Here is a 19,813-nt window from a genome sequence, read left to right on the forward strand (position 1 = left end):
AATGCAAAATGAAAAAACACTCAATGAAAGCTTGTCTTTAAAGTAAAGGAATGTGTTTCGCCCCTAAAATGGATAAAGACTGACGTTACTTAGATAAAAGGAAAATATAATTTACATTAAACATTATTAGGCATGCAATAATAACTGTAACCTATTTTTTCATTACAAAGAATAACTGTGTTGTATATTTACACTGGCTCTCCTACCAATGACAGCTTATAATGTACTGGAACGTAACGCGGCGCTCTCGCTTCTCAAACCCAGAGATGCTCACAAGTCATTTTTTGCAAGTCAAGTATCAAGTCACTGTTTGTGCGTCTTAAATGTGACTTGAGTCCAAGTCCCTTGTCCAAATCGCTGCTGTCAATAAATCCCAACAAATGAGATATTGATACTATAAAGTTTATTATCTATTCTCCTGTGCAAGAGAGCTCAATTTAGTTTTCACATAATATTATTCAGTTACACCTCTGCACTGGTTTGCACATGTCCATTCATTATCATAAACATGGGCCCTGTAGTGTATTTAGATTCATGCTCTCATACACCGTTCTGCTCACCAAATGTGTATCAATCCACAGCTGAAAATAGTCCCCAACAAATGAACCATTTACTCTTGCTTGAGTCATTTTGTTGTTCTTATTTTAAATACAGTGCCCAGCTGTTTCAGGAAAGTAACAAGGCTTTTTAAATATTTACTTTTATATATTTATTTTTACATTACAAGATGTACTTTTAGTAGCAACTGCTAGGCTTGGATTATTTGTCAAATAAACAGTAATGGTGGATAGTGAAGTTAACATTTCAGCGAAGCAGCGGGTTTCTTTTACCACTTCTCTCCACCAGAGAGAGCTAGAAGATAAGAGAACACCTTTATCTGGCTGCTTACCTGAATCCTGTGAGTTTATCTGTTGAAATCAATGTTATGTTTCCTGTGAATTCATGCATCGTTGTTAAAGATATGAGGCCTCGTCTTACACGGTATCGCCTACATCAAAGAGGAGGCTCACACAGACGATACACATTGCTGTTTTTTTTTATCTCCGTGTGAATGATGGATGTTTCATTTCACACAAACAATATCTTCCCTCTTTGTTTATGCATCAGATGTGGTATAGTTGCTGATTAATCAGCAATGCAGGTCATGTTTGGTCCTCTGCGAGACGCTCAAAGGAGGGTCGTGAGTAGTTTCTTTGTCTGCCGTCTCAAGGGCTCTCTGATATTATCTTTCTCAGACGCAGCGAATAAGCTGCTGTTCACAAATTGGTCACCGATGCAAAATGATACTGCACTTCAGGAGCAGCGGTGGCGGCAGTAGTAGTAGAAGTGTGTGTGTGTGTGTGTGTGTGTGTGTGTGTGTGTGTGTGTACCCACGTGTGCTTGTCCTCTGCAGTGAGAGTCGTGACAGAGAGATTCACCGAGTGGAGATGGTGCCTGGGATCTTTACACATAAAGGGGGAGCGAGAGGGAGAATAGTGCGATTTGGACAAGAAGAAATATTTCTGTTGTTATAGTAAAAAAACACATAATTTCTATGTGGTCGTGTTCTGGCAGAGCTGAGAGTTGAGAGTGGGCGTGTTGAGTAGGCGATGTTCTGCAGTGTGTGTGTGTGTGTGTGTGCGCGTGTGCGCGTGTGAGGCAGAGAGAGCGAGAGAGAGAGAGAGTGCGGGGGTGTGGTAGGTGATGAGCGTTCATGCGCGACTAAAGACTCACGACTGGGAGGAGTTACACATCTGCCTCTGGTGTGGTGCACGTGTGTATTTCTCAGTCAGGCTGTGTACTGTATGTATCACTGTGTGTGTGTGTGTGTGTGTGTGTGTGTGTGTGCTTAGATAATACAGGAGTTTGTTAGCAAATTCAGTGAAGGATAAAGAAGAGAATATTCACATGAAGCAAACATTAATGGACTGAAATAGGCAACGTTTCAACCAGGGCTGAAACGATTGGTTGATAAATCAATTAGTGGATCAGCAGAGAATCAATTGTTTTGATGATTAATTCATTATTTAACAAAAAATGAGAAAAAGCCAAACATATTATGAATTTAATATATTTGGGTTTTGGACTGTTGCTGGGACAAAAGAAGTAGTTTGAACCTCTTCAGCTATTTGCTGACATTAAATCAATTAATTGATAATAGAAAAGAATAATCAACCAATAAATGAATGGTGTAATGGTAAATATGTTGCAGCTTTAGTTCTGACCCTCTTCTTGAGACAAATAGCTAATATTGACAATGGATAAAGTCTATTGACCTAAAATAGATTACATCATGTAGACATTAAGGCCGATCTGGTATTGGATACCATTTTGTTTTACAAAGTTAAGAAAGCAGTGTTGCCTTGCACATAACTTCCACACAGTAAGGCGTACAGCGTATTCATTTAACACTGGTACCGGATCTGTTCTCCTGATGAAAACCTGTTTAACCAATTACATTTAGGAGCTGTGGTTTCCAGACGGTATGTGTGTTTCTACACCAATTATTGGTATTTATTTCACTTTATGTTGTTGTAAAACAAAAATATGAACGGAAAAAAAAACTTTTCAGCAATAAATCAAGCTTTAACAGCACACATCGATGTCCAAACGTTATCCCAGCAATGTCAAGGGCTTTCATTTTTTTAACACATTTTGCAGAAGCCTAAAGAGGCCACTATGCGCCATCATAACTGCATGTTTGATGGTTGAGTAGCTTCGTACACCCCCTCACCCCATGTCTTTCTGATGTTAGCTTGAAGGGCCTGTCTCCGACTATTTCTGTGACTTTTTCAAACTGATAATATGACATTTATTATACACTCACTTCACGCTGTGATTGGTCAGCTGTGTGCGGAGGTGAGAAAGGAGTCAGGGTGCAACACTATGAATGTCATCCAGGAGGGACTGTCTCAAAACCCCCGTTTTTATACAATACCACATCTCCCTCCTTTATAACAGAAGGCTTTTCACTTTGCCTATCAACTATAAATGACACAAACTAGTTCTGAATGAGGACAACCCATAATGGAAGGTTTCTGTTAAAACAGTGTGGAGAAGTTCTTTAATTCGTAGCAGATTCCTGACAAAAAAAAGCAATTTCAGCACCAATATCAAACGAAACAGCAGTGCAGAGGAGCCATGCAGCAGAAGAGCAGAGACACTCCTCCTCCTCCTCCTCCTCCTCCTCCTCCTCCTCCTCTGGCCCCTCAGCTGTCCCAGGACCCTGCTGTCCAGTGAAGCGAAGCCTCCAAACCAGGGTTCTAGCTAGGAGTCACGGGAAGGGCAAGCTCATTAATTATCTCTCCCTCTCTTCCTCCCTCCATCCTCCCATCACACCCTCCCTTCATTACCAGCAAGGTTAATCCCCCCTTATCTCCCAATGAGGCTCATTTTTCATGGCTCCCTTTCTACGACACTTCCTCCCTCCCTTCCCTCGTCACCCCTTCCCCGTCCGTTTCCACCCATGACTCCTCTTTCTTCTCAGCTGCTTTTCTTCTTCTGCTTTTCTATTGCTAGTTTTGCATCATCCCACCCAGTTTGTTTTCTTCTGGTCACTCCTCCTACACTTACTTTCTATTTCCTTTGCTCTTCTCCAATGTGTCATCTTCCCATTCTCCTCCCCTCTCCTCTCCTCTCCTCTCGTCTCCTCCCCTCCCTTCCCTTCTCCCCCTCTCCCTCCTGTGCTTACCTTGAACAGGCCGTGGTGAGTGGAGAGAGTAGATCTATTACAGCTTATCACTAAAGGACAGGCCAACGCTGCACGCCGCTGAATTATGGCTGCTGTCACAGCCGCCGCCGAGCCCGACCCGTGCACAGAGCTCGCGGAGCTGTAAGGACAGGAGTGGGGAGGAGGGGAGTGGAGGAAGGGGGAGGTGGTGGGTAGGAGCCGGTATCAGGCCCCTAATTCAAATTAATGGAAAGATTTTCAGGCTTGATGCCGACCGTTTGACAGTGATTTGGCACACAATTAACCTTGTCTCCCTCTCCCCTCTGCACTCCCGTCACCTCCTCGGGTTTCATTCGCCGCCTTGTTTTCTCCGACTCTCTCTTTCCCCCTGTACCTGTCACGCTCCTTGACACAGTCTTATTGATTATGAACCAAATAGAGACGATGATGTTTTATTAGATAACTAACACTCCCTACTGTTGTGTGCCAATTGAATTAGCTCTGAATCACCGAAATCCACGTAGCGTAACACGATGTGCCTCATTTTAGGTTTCCACACAAAGCACGCCACTTGCGAATTCATGGCACATTTCAGAGGAAGTGTGAAGGCAATGAGAATACAAGCGGCAATGATGAGTTGTAGCGGTTTTATTTGCGGTGGTTAACAACATTAATGTTACATGAACATTATTTTTTGAGGAGAATGCAGCTGAACAACATGAAGAGCAGTGTGTGTGTGTGTCTTTTTTTTATGTCCAAGCTTGCTCTGTGCTCTGCAACATCTGTCCAAGCCATGATAGATTTCCCCTCGCCGACTACATTAAAAGACCATCCGTCCTGCAGCCTCCGCCTCTCAGCTAGACTTTACTCGCCTGCTTTTATTGGCCATTCCACCTTGGGTTCCAGGTCACGGCACCAAACAGCCTATGGCGCTCAAACAGAGGAGAGCACACTGGAGTGTTTAAGAGGGAGAGGGGAGGTGAACCAAGTAACAAAATAGAAAAGGATGAAAGGATGTGTGAAAGAAACTGCCTAAATATTAATAAGGCTTGAGCACAGGTATTATTTTAGTCTGAAAGAACTGCATTCAGAAAGAGAAGAAAAGTACTTCTTTAAATAACTGTGGTAGCCCGGTTGAGCCACCATCTCAAAGATAAATGAGATGAGAGGAAGGGAGCGTGTTTTGCGGTTTGCAGGTAGCTAAGTGAAGGCGTCTACATGTATCCATTATGTCAGCACAACAATGCAGAGAGTTGATGGTTATCGCGGCTTCTCTGAGACTCGACCTCAGCACATGTGACTTGGAACGAACTACAGCGGAGACAAGCATGACATGTGACGGACAGCGAGGCATGAGTCGCTGTCAAAGGGTGTCAAAGAACTTGCTGATGCGGCGTTTGTTGGGTGTAAGGGTGAGGTTCAGCAAACACCTTTAGAGGTGGAAGAGACTAACAAGTATACATTTGGATAATGCAATGGGTTTAGTATTGTCAGCCTTCTCAAAATTACCATCAGGGGTTCATCTCTAAAAGAAATAACAGAAAAGAATCATATGAGTTGTGGTTAGTTTAAGTCATCACATGCCTCATGTGCTATCCCACTGTATCCAAAGGGCCTCACATTGTGATGACTGTGCAGGACATTTCCAGCAGTGAGGATTAAACAGCTGTCGCTGTGGAACAGTCATGCTGCGTTACAGTTAGCTAATTTAGCTACTTGAATTCTGTTCGGCTTTATTGCACCCCGTGGTCGCTACAGCTTTAACAAACCCATTCATTTTATGACATTCTAGGGAACTAGATCTTGAGCGGTCTCTACAGGCTTGTGAAAGCCACATGAGTTAGCATTGACAGGTGGGTGGGTAATTTTTGTGGATAGGGAGCTGAAAACTGACTGAGACTATAAAAACATCAAGGTGCAAATACACTAAAAGTATGATGGGCACTTTCATCGAGGTACACCAAGGATGTTAATCCAGAGCGGAAAGTCGTGGTTTGAAAGCACACAAGGATTTTTAAAACAACTGAGATTGTGGAAAGTCCAAAATATGTGTTGACTTGATGGATTTGGTACTTGATGTTGTAATGCTCGGACAACATCACAGATACACAGTCAGATATACAAAAAATGAAACTTTGCAGCTCTCGGATTGATTATGTAAGAGTTTAAAATTCATACAATAATCCCTGCAGCTCAGCGTCGCAGTCACACAACATGTTTCCATTGTTCTAGTGCAGCGTCTCCTCTAATGTCCGAGTAGAGAGACAGGTAGATATAGAAGCGGTGTGTGGCCCCTGATTTTCACAGTCCACACCACAAAAACACAGCATATGTGCACGCACAACATGCACGCGCACAGAGTGTAGCTCAGCGAGTCACGCTGTAGCACCAGTTCCCCCATGACTCACGACACATCCGTGTAAAGGGCTTAACACAAGGTAGGAGGGGATAAGCAGCATGTTTAAGCTGCCTCTGCTTTGAAGCAGATGTGAGTGTGTGTGCGTGTGTGTGTGCCTGTGTTCAGTCTGTGTGTGCAAGCGCATGCTGGTGTGTTCATGCACCTCACGAGCGCCAAACCAAACGTCACGACTATTAATGTATCCTGATCAGCCCACTGAAAATGAAGCTAATCTGTTGCGAGGGAAATGGGGCAGGAATTAGCTACTTAAGTCCACCACTGGTTTCATTTTAGCATCTGAGGTATCCCGCTCATTTATCCCCCTGCATCTTTGTAGCTGCATCCCAACTCACAACAACTAGTTGTGTAGACTGATGCCTGCCGTTCTTTCAGATGAGAAATTCCGGCGTTCATTTTACTGCAAGTGATGATTGATTTCATACTTGTCACGAAGCCCTGATACACATGAATTGAAATTCCAGCCTGAAATGTGGCGTGTTTTTAGTTGATTGAAGTTGATTAAACAGGAATTTCAATTCATCTCATTCAGTTTTCAGCCAGGAATGATTTAAACTGAAACTGAATGTACTGCAACCCAAAGTATCAGGGCTACCTCCATCAAACCCTCATGCAGCAGACTCTCTTGTATGTTAAGAGTAAATGTGTTTGTTCTTCTCGTAGACCATTGTTCGAGGGAACCGGCCACCCAAAGATGCTTCCATCAACGGCCTCCTGGAGGATTTTGACAACATCTCAGTAACGCGCTCTAACTCCCTGCGTAAAGAGAGCCCACCAGGCCCCCACCAGGCTGGAAGCAGCTCCAAACCCTCCGGCAGCGGTCACCCCAACGCCCCGGAGGAGAATGGATTCAACCATTACTATTCCCGCTACTCCTGTGACCTAGACACCTCCAGCAGGGACTTTTCTCTCGATCCCAGCAAGCCAAGCTTCTCTATAGATGGGGACTGGGCAGTTGGGAGGCACTATCGATTCACCAAGCAGAATGGTCACTCGTACCCCATTCGCAGCCCTTTCTACCCGGACGCCATGCCCCAAAAATCAGACTATAGCAAGCTTCCCCCGGACTACCACACCTACTTGGAGAGCAAAGGGCGCTCCGCCGATGAGGTGGCCTCCACGGTGGGGAGCGGTGTGGGCTCCAGCGGCTACTATCGGGCGTCCGTAGGTGGCTCGTCCAGCCAGGACTACCGGGACACTTCGGTGGGCACGCCATCTCGTGCCTCGCTACACAGCGAGCAGATCAACTACCCAGACAGTGAGTGGAGCTACGGCGGCCTGCGGGACGAATACGAAAAGCGGCCCAAGAGTTCCTATGTGACGCAGACCAGCCCCACGCCGGCTATAAGGCAGCGGTCTCGCTCAGGCTCTGGGCTGCAGGAGCCAAATGTCCCTTATGCGGCCAGCGGGGCTTTCAAGAACCCACCACAGGCCCACCCATACAGCTCGTACACCTACCCTCGCCTCTCGGAGAGTCTTGGTAACTCACAGACCTTGACCAAGGTAACTGCACCAAACACAAAACCACACACTCCAGTAATTCCTTATTAAAACATGAAAACAGTTGTGACGGGGATTTTGACAGTGTTTACTCTAAACTGCAGAGCATGTTGTATAAATGGCTACAGCGGCTGAACAGGAAACGTGTTTCAACACAGCACACCCCTGACAAGCCTGTAGAAACATTTCAGAGAAAATTACACAGATGTGTCCCCACATTTAATCCCACCTCCCATGCACCTGCAGTCTCTTTCAAATATTCTGTCCTTTTCTTCTTCCTCTCTATGTTTCTAGTTCTCTCTCATTCTCGCTCTATACATCTTTGCCTGGCCTTCTTGCCAGATAGATGGTGTCAGCTATTAGTCTGCTCTTCCCTGAAGGAGGCTGGCGCAGCCACATACAGAATGAACCCTCTATATCGGCCACTGTCTCTGCACACAGATCAATTAATGCTCTTGCTGACCATCGACCAGAAAGCTTTGAATTACAGAAGAGTAACAGACGAGACAAAGAGAAGCACAAAGAAAGAAGTGAGAGACAATGACATGGCAGGAAGTACGTGAGGAAAGAAAATATGAATACCAAGACCAGAGAAAGCACATGCAATAATCTGCCATATTTTGATAGTAATTCTGTGGTTTTATGTGATCAAATTGTATAAAAGCTAAATGCACAAAAACAACAAAGAAAAAGTGCAAAGAATAAATAGAACATTAAGCAAAAATATGGTCACAAAAGAACACTTTTAGCATTCATTTACGAGAGAATATGGATTTAGCTAGTTTAAATATCTCGGGCATGATGTTCCTGAGGTGTCATGAGCAAACTAATAATAAATAATAATAAAGTAATAATAGTATTTCTGTAATAACAAAGAGGATTAAATTACAGTATGGTCTTGCTTTGTAGGTCCGACCAAATTTGTTAGAATCGTTTTATTATCAGAGCTGTGTGTCATGTGCATAGAAGTTATATTATCATGTTTGCCAAGAGGCTACTTACAGTGTTATGTGTGTAGAGAATAAAACCAGACACAGATATGAATCTTAACCAGTTCCGTACGTCATCGTATCTTTGTTGCTCCTAACCAAAGATGAACAAACCAGAAGATTTCGCAGATTACCACCTCAAGATGATAAAAGTATACATTTTCAAGTAAGATTATACTCAGCAGATTGCCAGCAACATATTATTGAAGGGGGAAAAAAAAAGTACAGTTAATATAAACGTACAGATTGGATTGTTGGTAAAATTACCAACGATATGACGTGCTATTTATGTCATTTTTCATAGCATAAAGCTTCCCATCGGGTATGATACAACTGCACTGTAAGTATGTTGGCTTTGGGAGAGCGTGATGCAGGCTGTGATGTGCTCCAGTGGAGCGGAGGGAGAGACTGAGATACCCAAGAGATCGTTCTCCGACATCAACAAACAAACCTTCCATGCATTAGTGGCTGTATAATGTAACCATATGTTTCCAATTTACTCATGGCGGTTCTTTCGTAGCAGTGTTATGAAACAGAACTGCATTTGCTAGGGTGGAAGATAGTAGGGGGTAAAGGTGCTGCAATGCAACAGCAGGGGGAAGTCACAGAAACAGCGGCCATTCTATGAGGCGCTCTTCATATCATTCCTTTATATATTCTTTAAATCATTCTCCAAAGCTTTCAGTGCCACATTAGGCCCATTAGAGGGGTGTGTGTACCGCTATCACAGCTTCTCCACAATCCCTGCCTCGCGTGCAGTGACACCAGGAGCTGAGAGGAAAACTGGGCTTGCTGATGTAGATCCCAGGGTGCCTTGATGAAAAACCATTTAACCTGCATGCTTCAGTAAACAGCACACATAGTGCCACGGAGAATGCAAGAGTAGCAGGATTGGAAGTGATGCAGGAGAAGGTCATTTTTCTTACATATGGTTTATTATTTCCACTTTTGGAGTCGTTGTGCTTGAGGAGGCACATTTGCTTCCCAGAAAACAGAACGTGTGTCGGGAATGCAAAGATTTAACGGGATGCAGTCACGCGCAGAGCAGAGCTTGTATTTTGATCCGAAAAGATATGAATTCCATTTGACTATATTAAGTGTATTGTTAGTATTTGGTTTGATGTTCTATGTAGGTATTTTCGTCAAATCTTAAATCAAATTAAATATAGGCCATAGTGAAGAGTGGGCTGAGGAATCAATGCATCCTAATTTGCCTTGTGATATTTGGGGATTTCGCAGCAGTGGTATGAAAAAAAGAAGAAACAAGGAGTCATCTGGCAGCTTAAGAATCACTATTCTTCTCGGCTCATGGACCTTGTAACAAACCCACCCGTCTCTCTCCGCTCTCATTCTCTACCTTTTCTTCTCTTTCCCTCATTCAGCCCACTCACACCACTGAAGTAAATCCTTCTTTTTCCCTGCTGTTGTTGGGAGCCAGTGGGGATGTAACAGTAGACAGCACAGTGACTTGGCCACACACAGACACACACACACACACACACACACACACACACACACACACACACACACTTCCTCACTCTTTCCTCTCTCTCTCTCTCTCTCTCTCTCTCTCTCTCTCTCTCTCTCTGTGTTTTGTGGCGAGTGCGAGCTCAGTGCCGCAGCTCTCGGTGACAAATTGATGTTGCGGCACTTTCCCTTTCTGCAGCCTTAGCATAAAACTGGCCGAACGATGTTCCACCGCGGAATTCAATTTCACAGTTGAGTTAGGTTGTTGATTACCCTGCCAAACTCAGATTAATGCGCGTTTAACCAACATGGATCAGGAGACCCCTGGCTGACAGCCAGCCAGCGGTGCCGTCCAACGGTAGAGGAGGGGGGGGGGGCGAGACTGGGCCATCCTAGCAGCACCCCCACCTGCCTGAGAGTGATTGATTAAAAGAGTTCACACCATGTAATTATACACCATCCCAACATATCAGGGCTCCTCCTCCTGCCCTGTCTATGCACGTGTGTGTGGTGTGTGTGTGTGTGTGTGTGTGTGTGTGTCTTTGTTGTGAGTGATAGGCACAGAGAGAGAAACAAATAAAAGGAAAGAGAAATAGGGGGAGTGTTTTTATTATTAGTGGAAAGGATAGTAATAATTAATCTCGGCATGGTGAAGGCAGCTTGATCCACTACTGTCCGTACAGTCCACCCTGCACTATTGATATTTAGCTATTACGCCGTCATCTTCTTTGTATTTGGAAGATAAATTGAATCAAAATAACATTATCTCGTTATACGCCTGCTGCAGTCCATTCAGTGCTCTGCTGGTGTTAACGTGACTGATTGTCATAGGCTGTAAATATACCAGCATGCATGCATCGATTTTTTTTTTACATTACTTTGCTCTGGCCAGCCATAATACTCTACATTAGACATACCAATAAGGATACCGCCAGCATTTTACAACTAGTACTGAATTATGAAATTACTTCTGGTGTGGTCATTTGTAGTCAAAGGTGTATGTGTGTGAATGTATTTGTATGTGTGTATGTCAGGCTGAAAGGAGACTCAGGTGTTTCTAGGGCCTTATGGAAGAGCTAGGTGTGTCCCACATCCGGATGCTCCCTGGGCTCCTGGTTGATGAATGGAGAAGTTGAGGAGCATCGTAGGGTGGTAATGATAAAGTGTGCTCCCTGTCCTGTGGGCTAAATGTCCTCTGTTAGGCCTGTCAAGGGCTAATGTACCTGCAGACGTCCCTGGAAGTACAGCTGGCATTTCACTGCGCACATGCATTTACATTGATGCATCCAACACAGTAACATCTTCCAGTAGTTTATGCTTACAGTACACACACAGTTTCAGAGCCTGTTTAGCTGGACAGTGTTTTTTCTTCAGGCTTTGATCCACCAATCACATAACCTTGACCGTGTTCTGTCTTCTCCAGGGTGACTACGAGCGTCCTGCGCGGGACGGCACTCCCCAGGTTACGGGGGGTGACACCTACCCCCGAGGGCCTCTCAAGCAGCCTCAGAGCCACATCAAGCCGCCGGGCTACCCTCCAGCACACCTGCCCTACCCTCCTGTCTTTCACCATTACAAACCTTCACCCTACCATCACCCCCCCTCCCAGCCCAGCCCACCGTACACCCCTCAGGTACAGTGTGTTCCCCGTATTTTGCACACAAATTTGGGTTTTTGGGCCATCGTCAGCTCAAAAGTCCCTTTTTCCCAAATACATTTTATGTTGGAAAATATCAATATCTCTCTGATTCTCTGTCACTCTATGCATCTGTGTCTGTTTTACACACAGGGGGCCTACTCACAGCCTTCATCACCCTACATCCCCCCGGGGGCCTACCCGCCTCCTTCCTGGGGGTCCAGCTCGGACACTCAACCCTCCAGAGTCTCTCATGAGCAATTCAGAGCTGCACTCCAACTGGTGGTCAACCCAGGTGGGAAATGGACAATAAATAAGTGACACCGCTTCGGCTTACATAAACCGCTTTTATTATTCTGTCGTGACATCGAAGTTGAGCTACTTTTGTGTTCGCCAACAGGCGACCCTCGGGAATACCTGGACAGCTTTATCAAAATCGGCGAGGGCTCCACAGGCATCGTGTGCATCGCCAGCGAAAAACACAGCGGCAAGCAGGTGGCTGTGAAGAAGATGGACCTCAGGAAACAGCAGAGGAGAGAGCTACTCTTTAATGAGGTGCGAATAACTGACAATCCTGGATGTTATTGGTTCATACAACGCATTCACCGTAGGTCTGGTTTTGTATGTTACGCGTGTGAGAATTAGTGGAGTTTTTATTCATTTGGAGGCTTGGTGTTGGATGTTACACTGCTGCCGTAGGTCAGCTTGACCCACACACAGCTTGACGCCCACTCCCCACATGTGAGATCAGAGCTAACGTTCGTCAGATTGCTGAGAGCTCAAACAAGGAGCAGCAGCAGAGATGAAAGTGCTTTAAATAGCATCATTACACATTGGCTTCTGCCACATTGATATAAATATATCTCACCACCACACTGCAAAACAGCAGCTTGCCTACTAATGAAAAAAAAAACACAAGTTCACTTTGCTTCTATTTCCTCGACACATATCCGTGGCAATCAAACCACGAGCACATTTCTACATGTGTAATTGCATTCGTCTGCAAAAAAGGAAGTCTCACTGAAAACCCCGATGAAAGGAAATGATTCATAGCCGTCTCTGTTCACGGTATGCAAACTATTGAGGAATGAGCTCCATGTCATTTGCACTTGGAAATATTAAATAAATTGAAATGAATTATATTTGCAGACAAACTTCATGATTGCTTGTTCAGCGGAGAAAATGTGAATTGAGTGAAGGGTAGACCTTGGATTTCATTTATCATGCAATATTGCACTGATCCTATTTTGGGTCTGTGTGTGTGTGTGTGTGTGTGTAGGAGAGAGAGAGAAAGAAAGCATGCATGCATGCATGTGTTGGGAACTAATTTGCTTTGTGTAATCTTATTCATTTCTGAATGTAATCCTTTTATAGTTAAGCCGCCAGAACACGTTCACATTAGAACAAGTTAAATGAATAGATAATTAAAGATGACACGACTAAATTGAATACATTATTGAAATAGTATATGATGTATTTGTAACATATGTATTGCATTCATAACATGAATCCATATATTTGATTTAGTGTATCAAAACAAACAGTTTTGAATTTAGCAATTATAATTGTTATCATTATTATTTTTGTTATTATTATTGCTGTTTTATTGATAATAATAATATTCATAATAACAGTGTTACATGAAGATATACAGAATAAGGTCATTTCCTGTGTGTCTCTGTGTGTCTGCGTGTTGTAGGTGGTGATCATGAGGGACTACCATCACGAGAACGTGGTCGACATGTACAACAGCTACCTGGTGGGAGACGAGCTGTGGGTTGTCATGGAGTTCCTGGAGGGCGGGGCTCTCACTGACATTGTGACTCACACCAGGTGACTTGAATATCGAACATCAGCAGAGTGAAAATACCACCAAGACCCTCCATACTTTGAATGCAATTATTAAGATCCTTAAATCTTAAAAGCTGCGTTGTTATAAAATCACAAGGTCATTTAATTCGCTCCACACGTCACAACGATTGGAGGATTTCACAAGACAACACAGGAGAAACCAGCAGACTGCATCCGGTCGTGCGTTTGATAGTTTTTCAGATTATTGTTCTCCAACTTTTTCCTAATTGCCTCTCTGATGTTGAGTCGTGTTTCTGAGCCGCCGCCTCATTGTTTTAAGCTTACTTTGTGCTTGGTGTTTAATTACAGTCATTTGCGTGGAGTGTCAGCATTAGCGCTGTGCGGTGTCGGGTGCTAATAACACGCTTTGGTGAGGCTGAGCACCGCTGCTGCCGCGACGTGTTCTGAACGGTCTCCCACACAGATGTTTGTCTGTTTGTGTGTTGTGTGTGTGTGTGTGTATGCATGTGTGTGTGTGTGTGTGTGTGTGTGTGTGTGTTTCAGAGAGTTTCAGTTCACACATGAGCGCTTTTAGAAGTACAAATGAAAATCTCAGTAAAGAGGACATTATTGGGCACACGTGTTCTCTTTTGCTCGCCCCTTTTTCTCTTTTTCAGTTTGTTTAATTTTAAGTGGAAGTAAACGTGTACCTTTCTATGTTTTCAATAAGACACTCAAGACACAAATTTCAACATCAGAACAAAGACAAACAAAGAAAGAGGAAACAACATGTTTGTTAAATTGATCTTAGTAGCTAAAACATCCTTATTAGATTTAGTTTCCTCAGCAACCACACAAACTGCCCACTTGATTTAATTATCAGGCATTTTACGACGCCATGGTAATAATATACGGAATATGGGAGTGTGTCTTTTACTTTATAATTTCAGCCATATTTGTCCAGGTGACGGTTTTGTGCTATTTCTGTTAAGCCTTTTGTTGTGGAAATAAATGCTGCTCTGCCTCGCGTCATGCAAGCCTCATCAGCATGAACACACACACACACACACACACACACACACACACACATACATCTAACACACACACATCAAACACACACATGCAAGTTAACAGTGGTAGAATGGGCGTCCGTCTTCCTGAACTATTGCAATCACGTTCAGATTTCAATTATACTTAAGAGTTTGTTAATGAGCTTCACTTCACAGGGATTTTAACCAATGTAAGTGCAAAAGCAAATGTGCGTGTGTGTGTGTGTGTGCGTGTGCGTGTGTGTGTGTGTGCGTGGGTGTAATTCTCCTCCCAATAACAACCTTTTCAGGCTCATTAGAAATGTTTTTCACTTTGTGTTTGAAACAATTTTCTATATCAGCGATCCTGTTTTCCATTCCAAGTGTGTGTGTTAACTTCTGTGTGTGTGTGCGTGTGTGTGTGTACGTGAGGGATGGAGGGGGTGGGGTGCAGTAAGAGGTGGATTGTTTTTGCATACACGTCTCCATCCCGTTCACTTTGAGTTAGCCAGTTGTTTTTCATCAGCAGAAGGCTCATTTACCTCTTGTGATTGTAAATGCATACATGTGTGACTATAAAATCTGCTGTGATCTGCAGTGTGTATGTGTGTGTGTGTGTGTGTGTGTGTGTGTGTGCGTGTGTGTGAGTGTGTGTGTGGCCTGGGGGTTGTTTCTCATAATGCAAGTTTATAAGTGAGTCCTCCAACAATGAGATGTTTTAAACTGAGCAATGAAATATAAAAGAGAGGTGTGTGTGTGTGTGTGTGTGTGTGTGTTGAGAGAGTTAACGATGTATACATATGTATATATGTAGACTATGCGTGTACTCTATATGCATATGAACATGTACACGTACTACATATTTATGTTTCCTATGCTCGCAAATGAGCATTTCTCTATTTCTGTACATGTATGTGACGGCAGCTCAGAGCGCGCACACTCATGAACACACGGCATGGCCCGGCCAGATGGGTCTGGATGTTAATGTTCAGTGGAGCTGGGAGTTTCTGTGTGAGCTCAGTCAGACGCACTGCATCGCCCTGTCTCTCCATATGGGACCCCCCCCCCCCCGCCTGCACATCACAGCTCCAGTCGCTGCCGGCTACAGGGGGGCATTTCTGCTCCATCTTAGTTGAGTTGAACTGTAATCTCTTTAATATTACAGCAAAATATGGAACAGTGATATTTCTACCACCAAAACAAAGTGTAAAGCTAAATTATATCTTCTTTAGGAATTGGCTGAATGGTCCTTTTGTTGTGTGACGTGTAGATTTATAAATACAAATTGATTCAGTACAATTGATTTAAGACATTCAACTTCTTTTTTTTACTGAAAAAAACTAAAATCTGATTTCCCTCCCTCACAAAGCACTTATCTTACTTTTACCCTTCCCACAATGCATCGCAAAGAAAGAAAGCACAGGAAAATGACATAACAACACATGGATTAAAACAATAAAACTACTAAAAGAACCTTGATACTGTAAGTAGCTATCAAATAAATATCACAATCAGTTTGTTTTGACTTGGATGACATTGGCTGATAAAGTTATCATGAATGTTAAGTTACTATTTACTTCATCACAAGAGAGTGAATCAATAAAATCCAGGTTAACAAAAAGATACATGTGTATATACAGTATAATATGACTGAATACTTCCATATCTATCTCACCTCACCTCAGCCAAAATAAAAACTGCAATAACCTTCCTCTTTTATGACTCCCCCTCTGTTTTTGTACAGTCCTTAAACGCCTCTCACATTTACAGGTTGTCGGGTTTACAACGCCTGAAAAACATTGAGAGTCATAAAGTATCCGCTCTGATTCATCCAGTTATTTTGTGTATTTCTGGCCAGATTCAATGTTTCATATTGCAAGTTGTCTAAACTGGCATTGCTGACAAGTATTTATGTGCGTTTCTCCTCGCAGGATGAACGAGGAGCAGATCGCTACGGTGTGTTTGTCGGTGCTGAGGGCTCTGTCCTACCTGCACACGCAGGGCGTCATCCACCGCGACATCAAGAGCGACTCCATTCTCCTGACCAGTGACGGCAGGGTAAGTGCACACGAAGAGCGCAAGTGTGTTTCGATATATTATTCATTCACACTCCTCCCATTGGGATGTTATTAAACCCGGATATCCCTGTTACATCAGGTATTAATAACCAATGTTACTCCCTTGTTCCTGTCACTGATGATTTCGGTCTAACACACACACACACACACACACACACACACACTCTCTCACTGACCTTCTCCATGGGTGCCACTTGTCAACAGCCAGTGCCAGAAACTCATCATCATCAATTACCACTCGTGCCCCAGTAATTAAATCCCGCCTAATGCCTCCTAACGAGCTGATAAGACGTGATTAATTGAAGGCTAATTAACAGCTAATACGGGAGATTAGTGTCTTCTATGAAAGCGCTTCCTCACAATGGGTCAGTGCACTTCTTGACATCAGACACAGAGGTTCTGCACTAATACAATCTGTACTGTATGTCCACACACCTGCACGATAGAGAGTGGAACCTGAAGGTGGCGCGTTGTTTGCTCGTGTGTTTTGCAGATCAAGCTATCAGACTTCGGCTTCTGTGCCCAAGTTTCCAAAGAGGTGCCCAAGAGGAAGTCACTCGTGGGCACGCCCTACTGGATGGCACCGGAGGTCATCTCTAGACTACCTTATGGGACCGAGGTGAGGACCACACACACACATAGATTAACAGTGAGAGACTTCACAGCGGACTGTATGATTGCATACTGTTTTCGTGTATCCAGGTGGATATCTGGTCTTTAGGCATCATGGTGATCGAGATGGTGGACGGAGAGCCGCCCTACTTCAACGAACCCCCTCTGCAGGCCATGAGGAGGATACGAGACAACCTGCCCCCTCGGCTAAAAGAGTCGCACAAGGTGCAAAAAACTTTCATTGAACAATATTACTTTTCTATTTTAGTTTGCTTCTTTTACATTACATCAAATGTGGTCTAAAAATCGACAGATTTGTCTATAAATCTGAGTCTGGAAAAGTATGTAATTTGTGAAAGTGTGTGGGAACCCCGGGACTAGAATTAAAGCGTTTCATCACGTCCTCAGGTGTCCTCGGTGCTGCGGTCCTTCCTGGACCTGATGCTGGTGAGGGAGCCCTCGCAGAGAGCCACTGCCCAGGAACTCCTCCAGCACCCCTTCCTCAAGCTGTCTGGACCCCCGTCCTGCATCGTGCCCCTCATGAGACACTATCGCCACCGCTGACCTGCTGGCCCCCGAAACCTGCCCTCCTCCACACAAAAAAAAAAGAAAAACCCCACACATACACACACACTACCAGGGTGGCACTGCCCTCACCCAGCCGAACTACCCCACCACCCGGTGGAGCGCCACTGACACTCACACCTGTAACCGTGAAGTAGATTAGCTAGAGGAATATCTAAGAAATTACACTTTTAAAAAAAGACACACGACAGAGAAAAGAAGAAAATAAAAAAATCCATTTTGAAACTATGAAGTGGAGTAGAGGAGTGCCAGAGGAACTCACTAGACGTCCAGTAGAAACGTGTGGGCTGGCTCGCCTCGTCTTCTCTCTTCCTAGACTGTGAGTCCTCTGCTCCACGTAGAGTTGTAGTAGCCATCGGCGAGAGCTCCAGAGGGGAGTGGCGAGCTGCTGACGTGGTGGAGGGAACCTCGGGGTGCGGCGCTCTGCTCCAGACCAGAGCAGCGGAGGGCAGAGCAATCGGCTGCGTGCGGAGAGGTGGTCTTTGACTGGTGCTGACTGTTGGACGGCTGCTGGTCAAACAGAGACGAGCTCTCTTGTATCTCTCTTCTCACACACTAACAGTGAAAATGTATTTTAGAGAAACTTGTAAGTTTTTCTGTACAGTTTTGATAATTTGCAGTATTTTATCGTGTCGTAACCATTGTGATATGAGCAGTATTAAATAGAGTTTCTGCAGAGATCTTTCCTACTGTTTATAATCCAGTTTTTGCTTAAAGATGTAAGAAATATCCCAAATAAATCCACCTAAACCTAACTGTTACTAAAAATACTAAATATATTTATTATCTTACATTTGTAGACAGAACTTCCATTAAATGTTGGGAAAAAAGGGTAATGTCAGAATTTTGTATGACGTTTTAAAGTATTTATTTATTTATTGGAATAGAAGGATTCTTTTTTTTGTAGTGTGGCCTTTTTTGTTTTTGTTTTTTTGATTTTACATTTCTAAAACAGACAGTGCTATCAGTTGTTATATAATCCAAGCAATACCCCGATCCTATTTATGAAGCCCTGTATTTATGATACTGTAATTACACCATGCATTTAAATGTAGCAACGAAGGAGTGGATTTGACTGGGGAGGTAAAAGAAAAGAAAAAAAGATTTACTCTACGCAGACCTGTTTTCTTTTATATTAGGAGTCTCATCCTGTTTCTATAAATGCCAAGAGGCGCCCATCCAAGACGCCCGCATCCCGCACAGATTTTAGGATGCCGATAAAATGTCTCGTTTTCTACTCACATCCTCACTGTCATCATCTCACTCCTTATCCTCACCTCAGTCAGACACACTACTCGCTATCACTGGAACTGTGCTGCCATTCTCATCTCTGGTCGGACCGGGAGAACAGTGTAATCCTCCTCCCCGCATCGTTTTTTACCCATCATTCACTGTGATATGTAAATACGACTGTGCATACGTGTGTGTGTGTGTGTGTGTATGTGTGTGTGTGAGTGTGAGTGTGTCTGTGTACGTCAAAGAGCAAAAGAGGTAGAGCGTGTTTATCTCTGTACAACATCTGAAAGTGTGTGTGCGTGTGCTGCTGGCTAATCCTTGACAATGTGTCAAGACTTGAATGAGTAACACTTATCTGTGGTGTTGGCTTGTACAGTGATATTGCATGTTTGTTATCAGTGAAGCTGGTTTCAATTAAAAAATGCCCATAAAAACATTGAGATGTGTTGCATGGATTTTTCCTTCATCACCCTCTAGTCTCCTCTTCTCTCTCTCTCTCTCTCTCTCTCTCTGTGTCTCATATCAAGCAGAGATTCTTTTTTTTAACAGCACACTGTCAGATTATTCGAGGGAGTCCCTTTCAGCCATCAACAGTTTTATTTTCTCTTTGTTGTTTGGGTCTTCCATATTCTCTAAATTCAACAGTTCTCATTTCCAACTATTTCACCCTAACTTTACCTCCGAACAGAGAAGCAGAAAGACACGTCCATGGATCGGCGTCGCCATAATATATGAGGTTATTTCTCTTTCTTCCCTCTAAGCCATTTCCCTCTGAAACACTGTAATGGGATATTGATTTAGCTTGGACAGAGGATGGAGCTTCTTT

At 43.8% G+C, this 19,813-nt stretch overlaps 1 protein-coding gene across 6 annotated transcripts in view; it reads left to right on the forward strand.

The window, feature by feature from the left end:
* The window catches only part of pak5 (p21 protein (Cdc42/Rac)-activated kinase 5), a 59,236-nt gene extending 39,813 nt beyond the window's left edge, over positions 1-19,423 (forward strand). For all 6 annotated transcript variants that reach the window (XM_031865877.1, XM_031865880.1, XM_031865876.1 and 3 more), the window contains 9 exons: positions 6,729-7,568; positions 11,445-11,654; positions 11,811-11,952; positions 12,058-12,212; positions 13,357-13,490; positions 16,408-16,534; positions 17,048-17,173; positions 17,257-17,391; positions 17,575-19,423. In XM_031865877.1, coding sequence (XP_031721737.1) covers positions 6,729-7,568; positions 11,445-11,654; positions 11,811-11,952; positions 12,058-12,212; positions 13,357-13,490; positions 16,408-16,534; positions 17,048-17,173; positions 17,257-17,391; positions 17,575-17,730 — 2,025 coding nt within the window. In that variant the 3' untranslated portion in view covers positions 17,731-19,423. The remainder of the gene's footprint in view (positions 1-6,728; positions 7,569-11,444; positions 11,655-11,810; positions 11,953-12,057; positions 12,213-13,356; positions 13,491-16,407; positions 16,535-17,047; positions 17,174-17,256; positions 17,392-17,574) is intronic.
* Positions 19,424-19,813: the final 390 nt, after the last annotated feature.

Source organism: Anarrhichthys ocellatus, unplaced genomic scaffold (genome assembly GCF_004355925.1).
Source record: "Anarrhichthys ocellatus isolate YVR2014 unplaced genomic scaffold, GSC_Weel_1.0 scaffold34, whole genome shotgun sequence".
In the NCBI taxonomy this organism is placed as follows: domain Eukaryota; kingdom Metazoa; phylum Chordata; class Actinopteri; order Perciformes; family Anarhichadidae; genus Anarrhichthys; species Anarrhichthys ocellatus.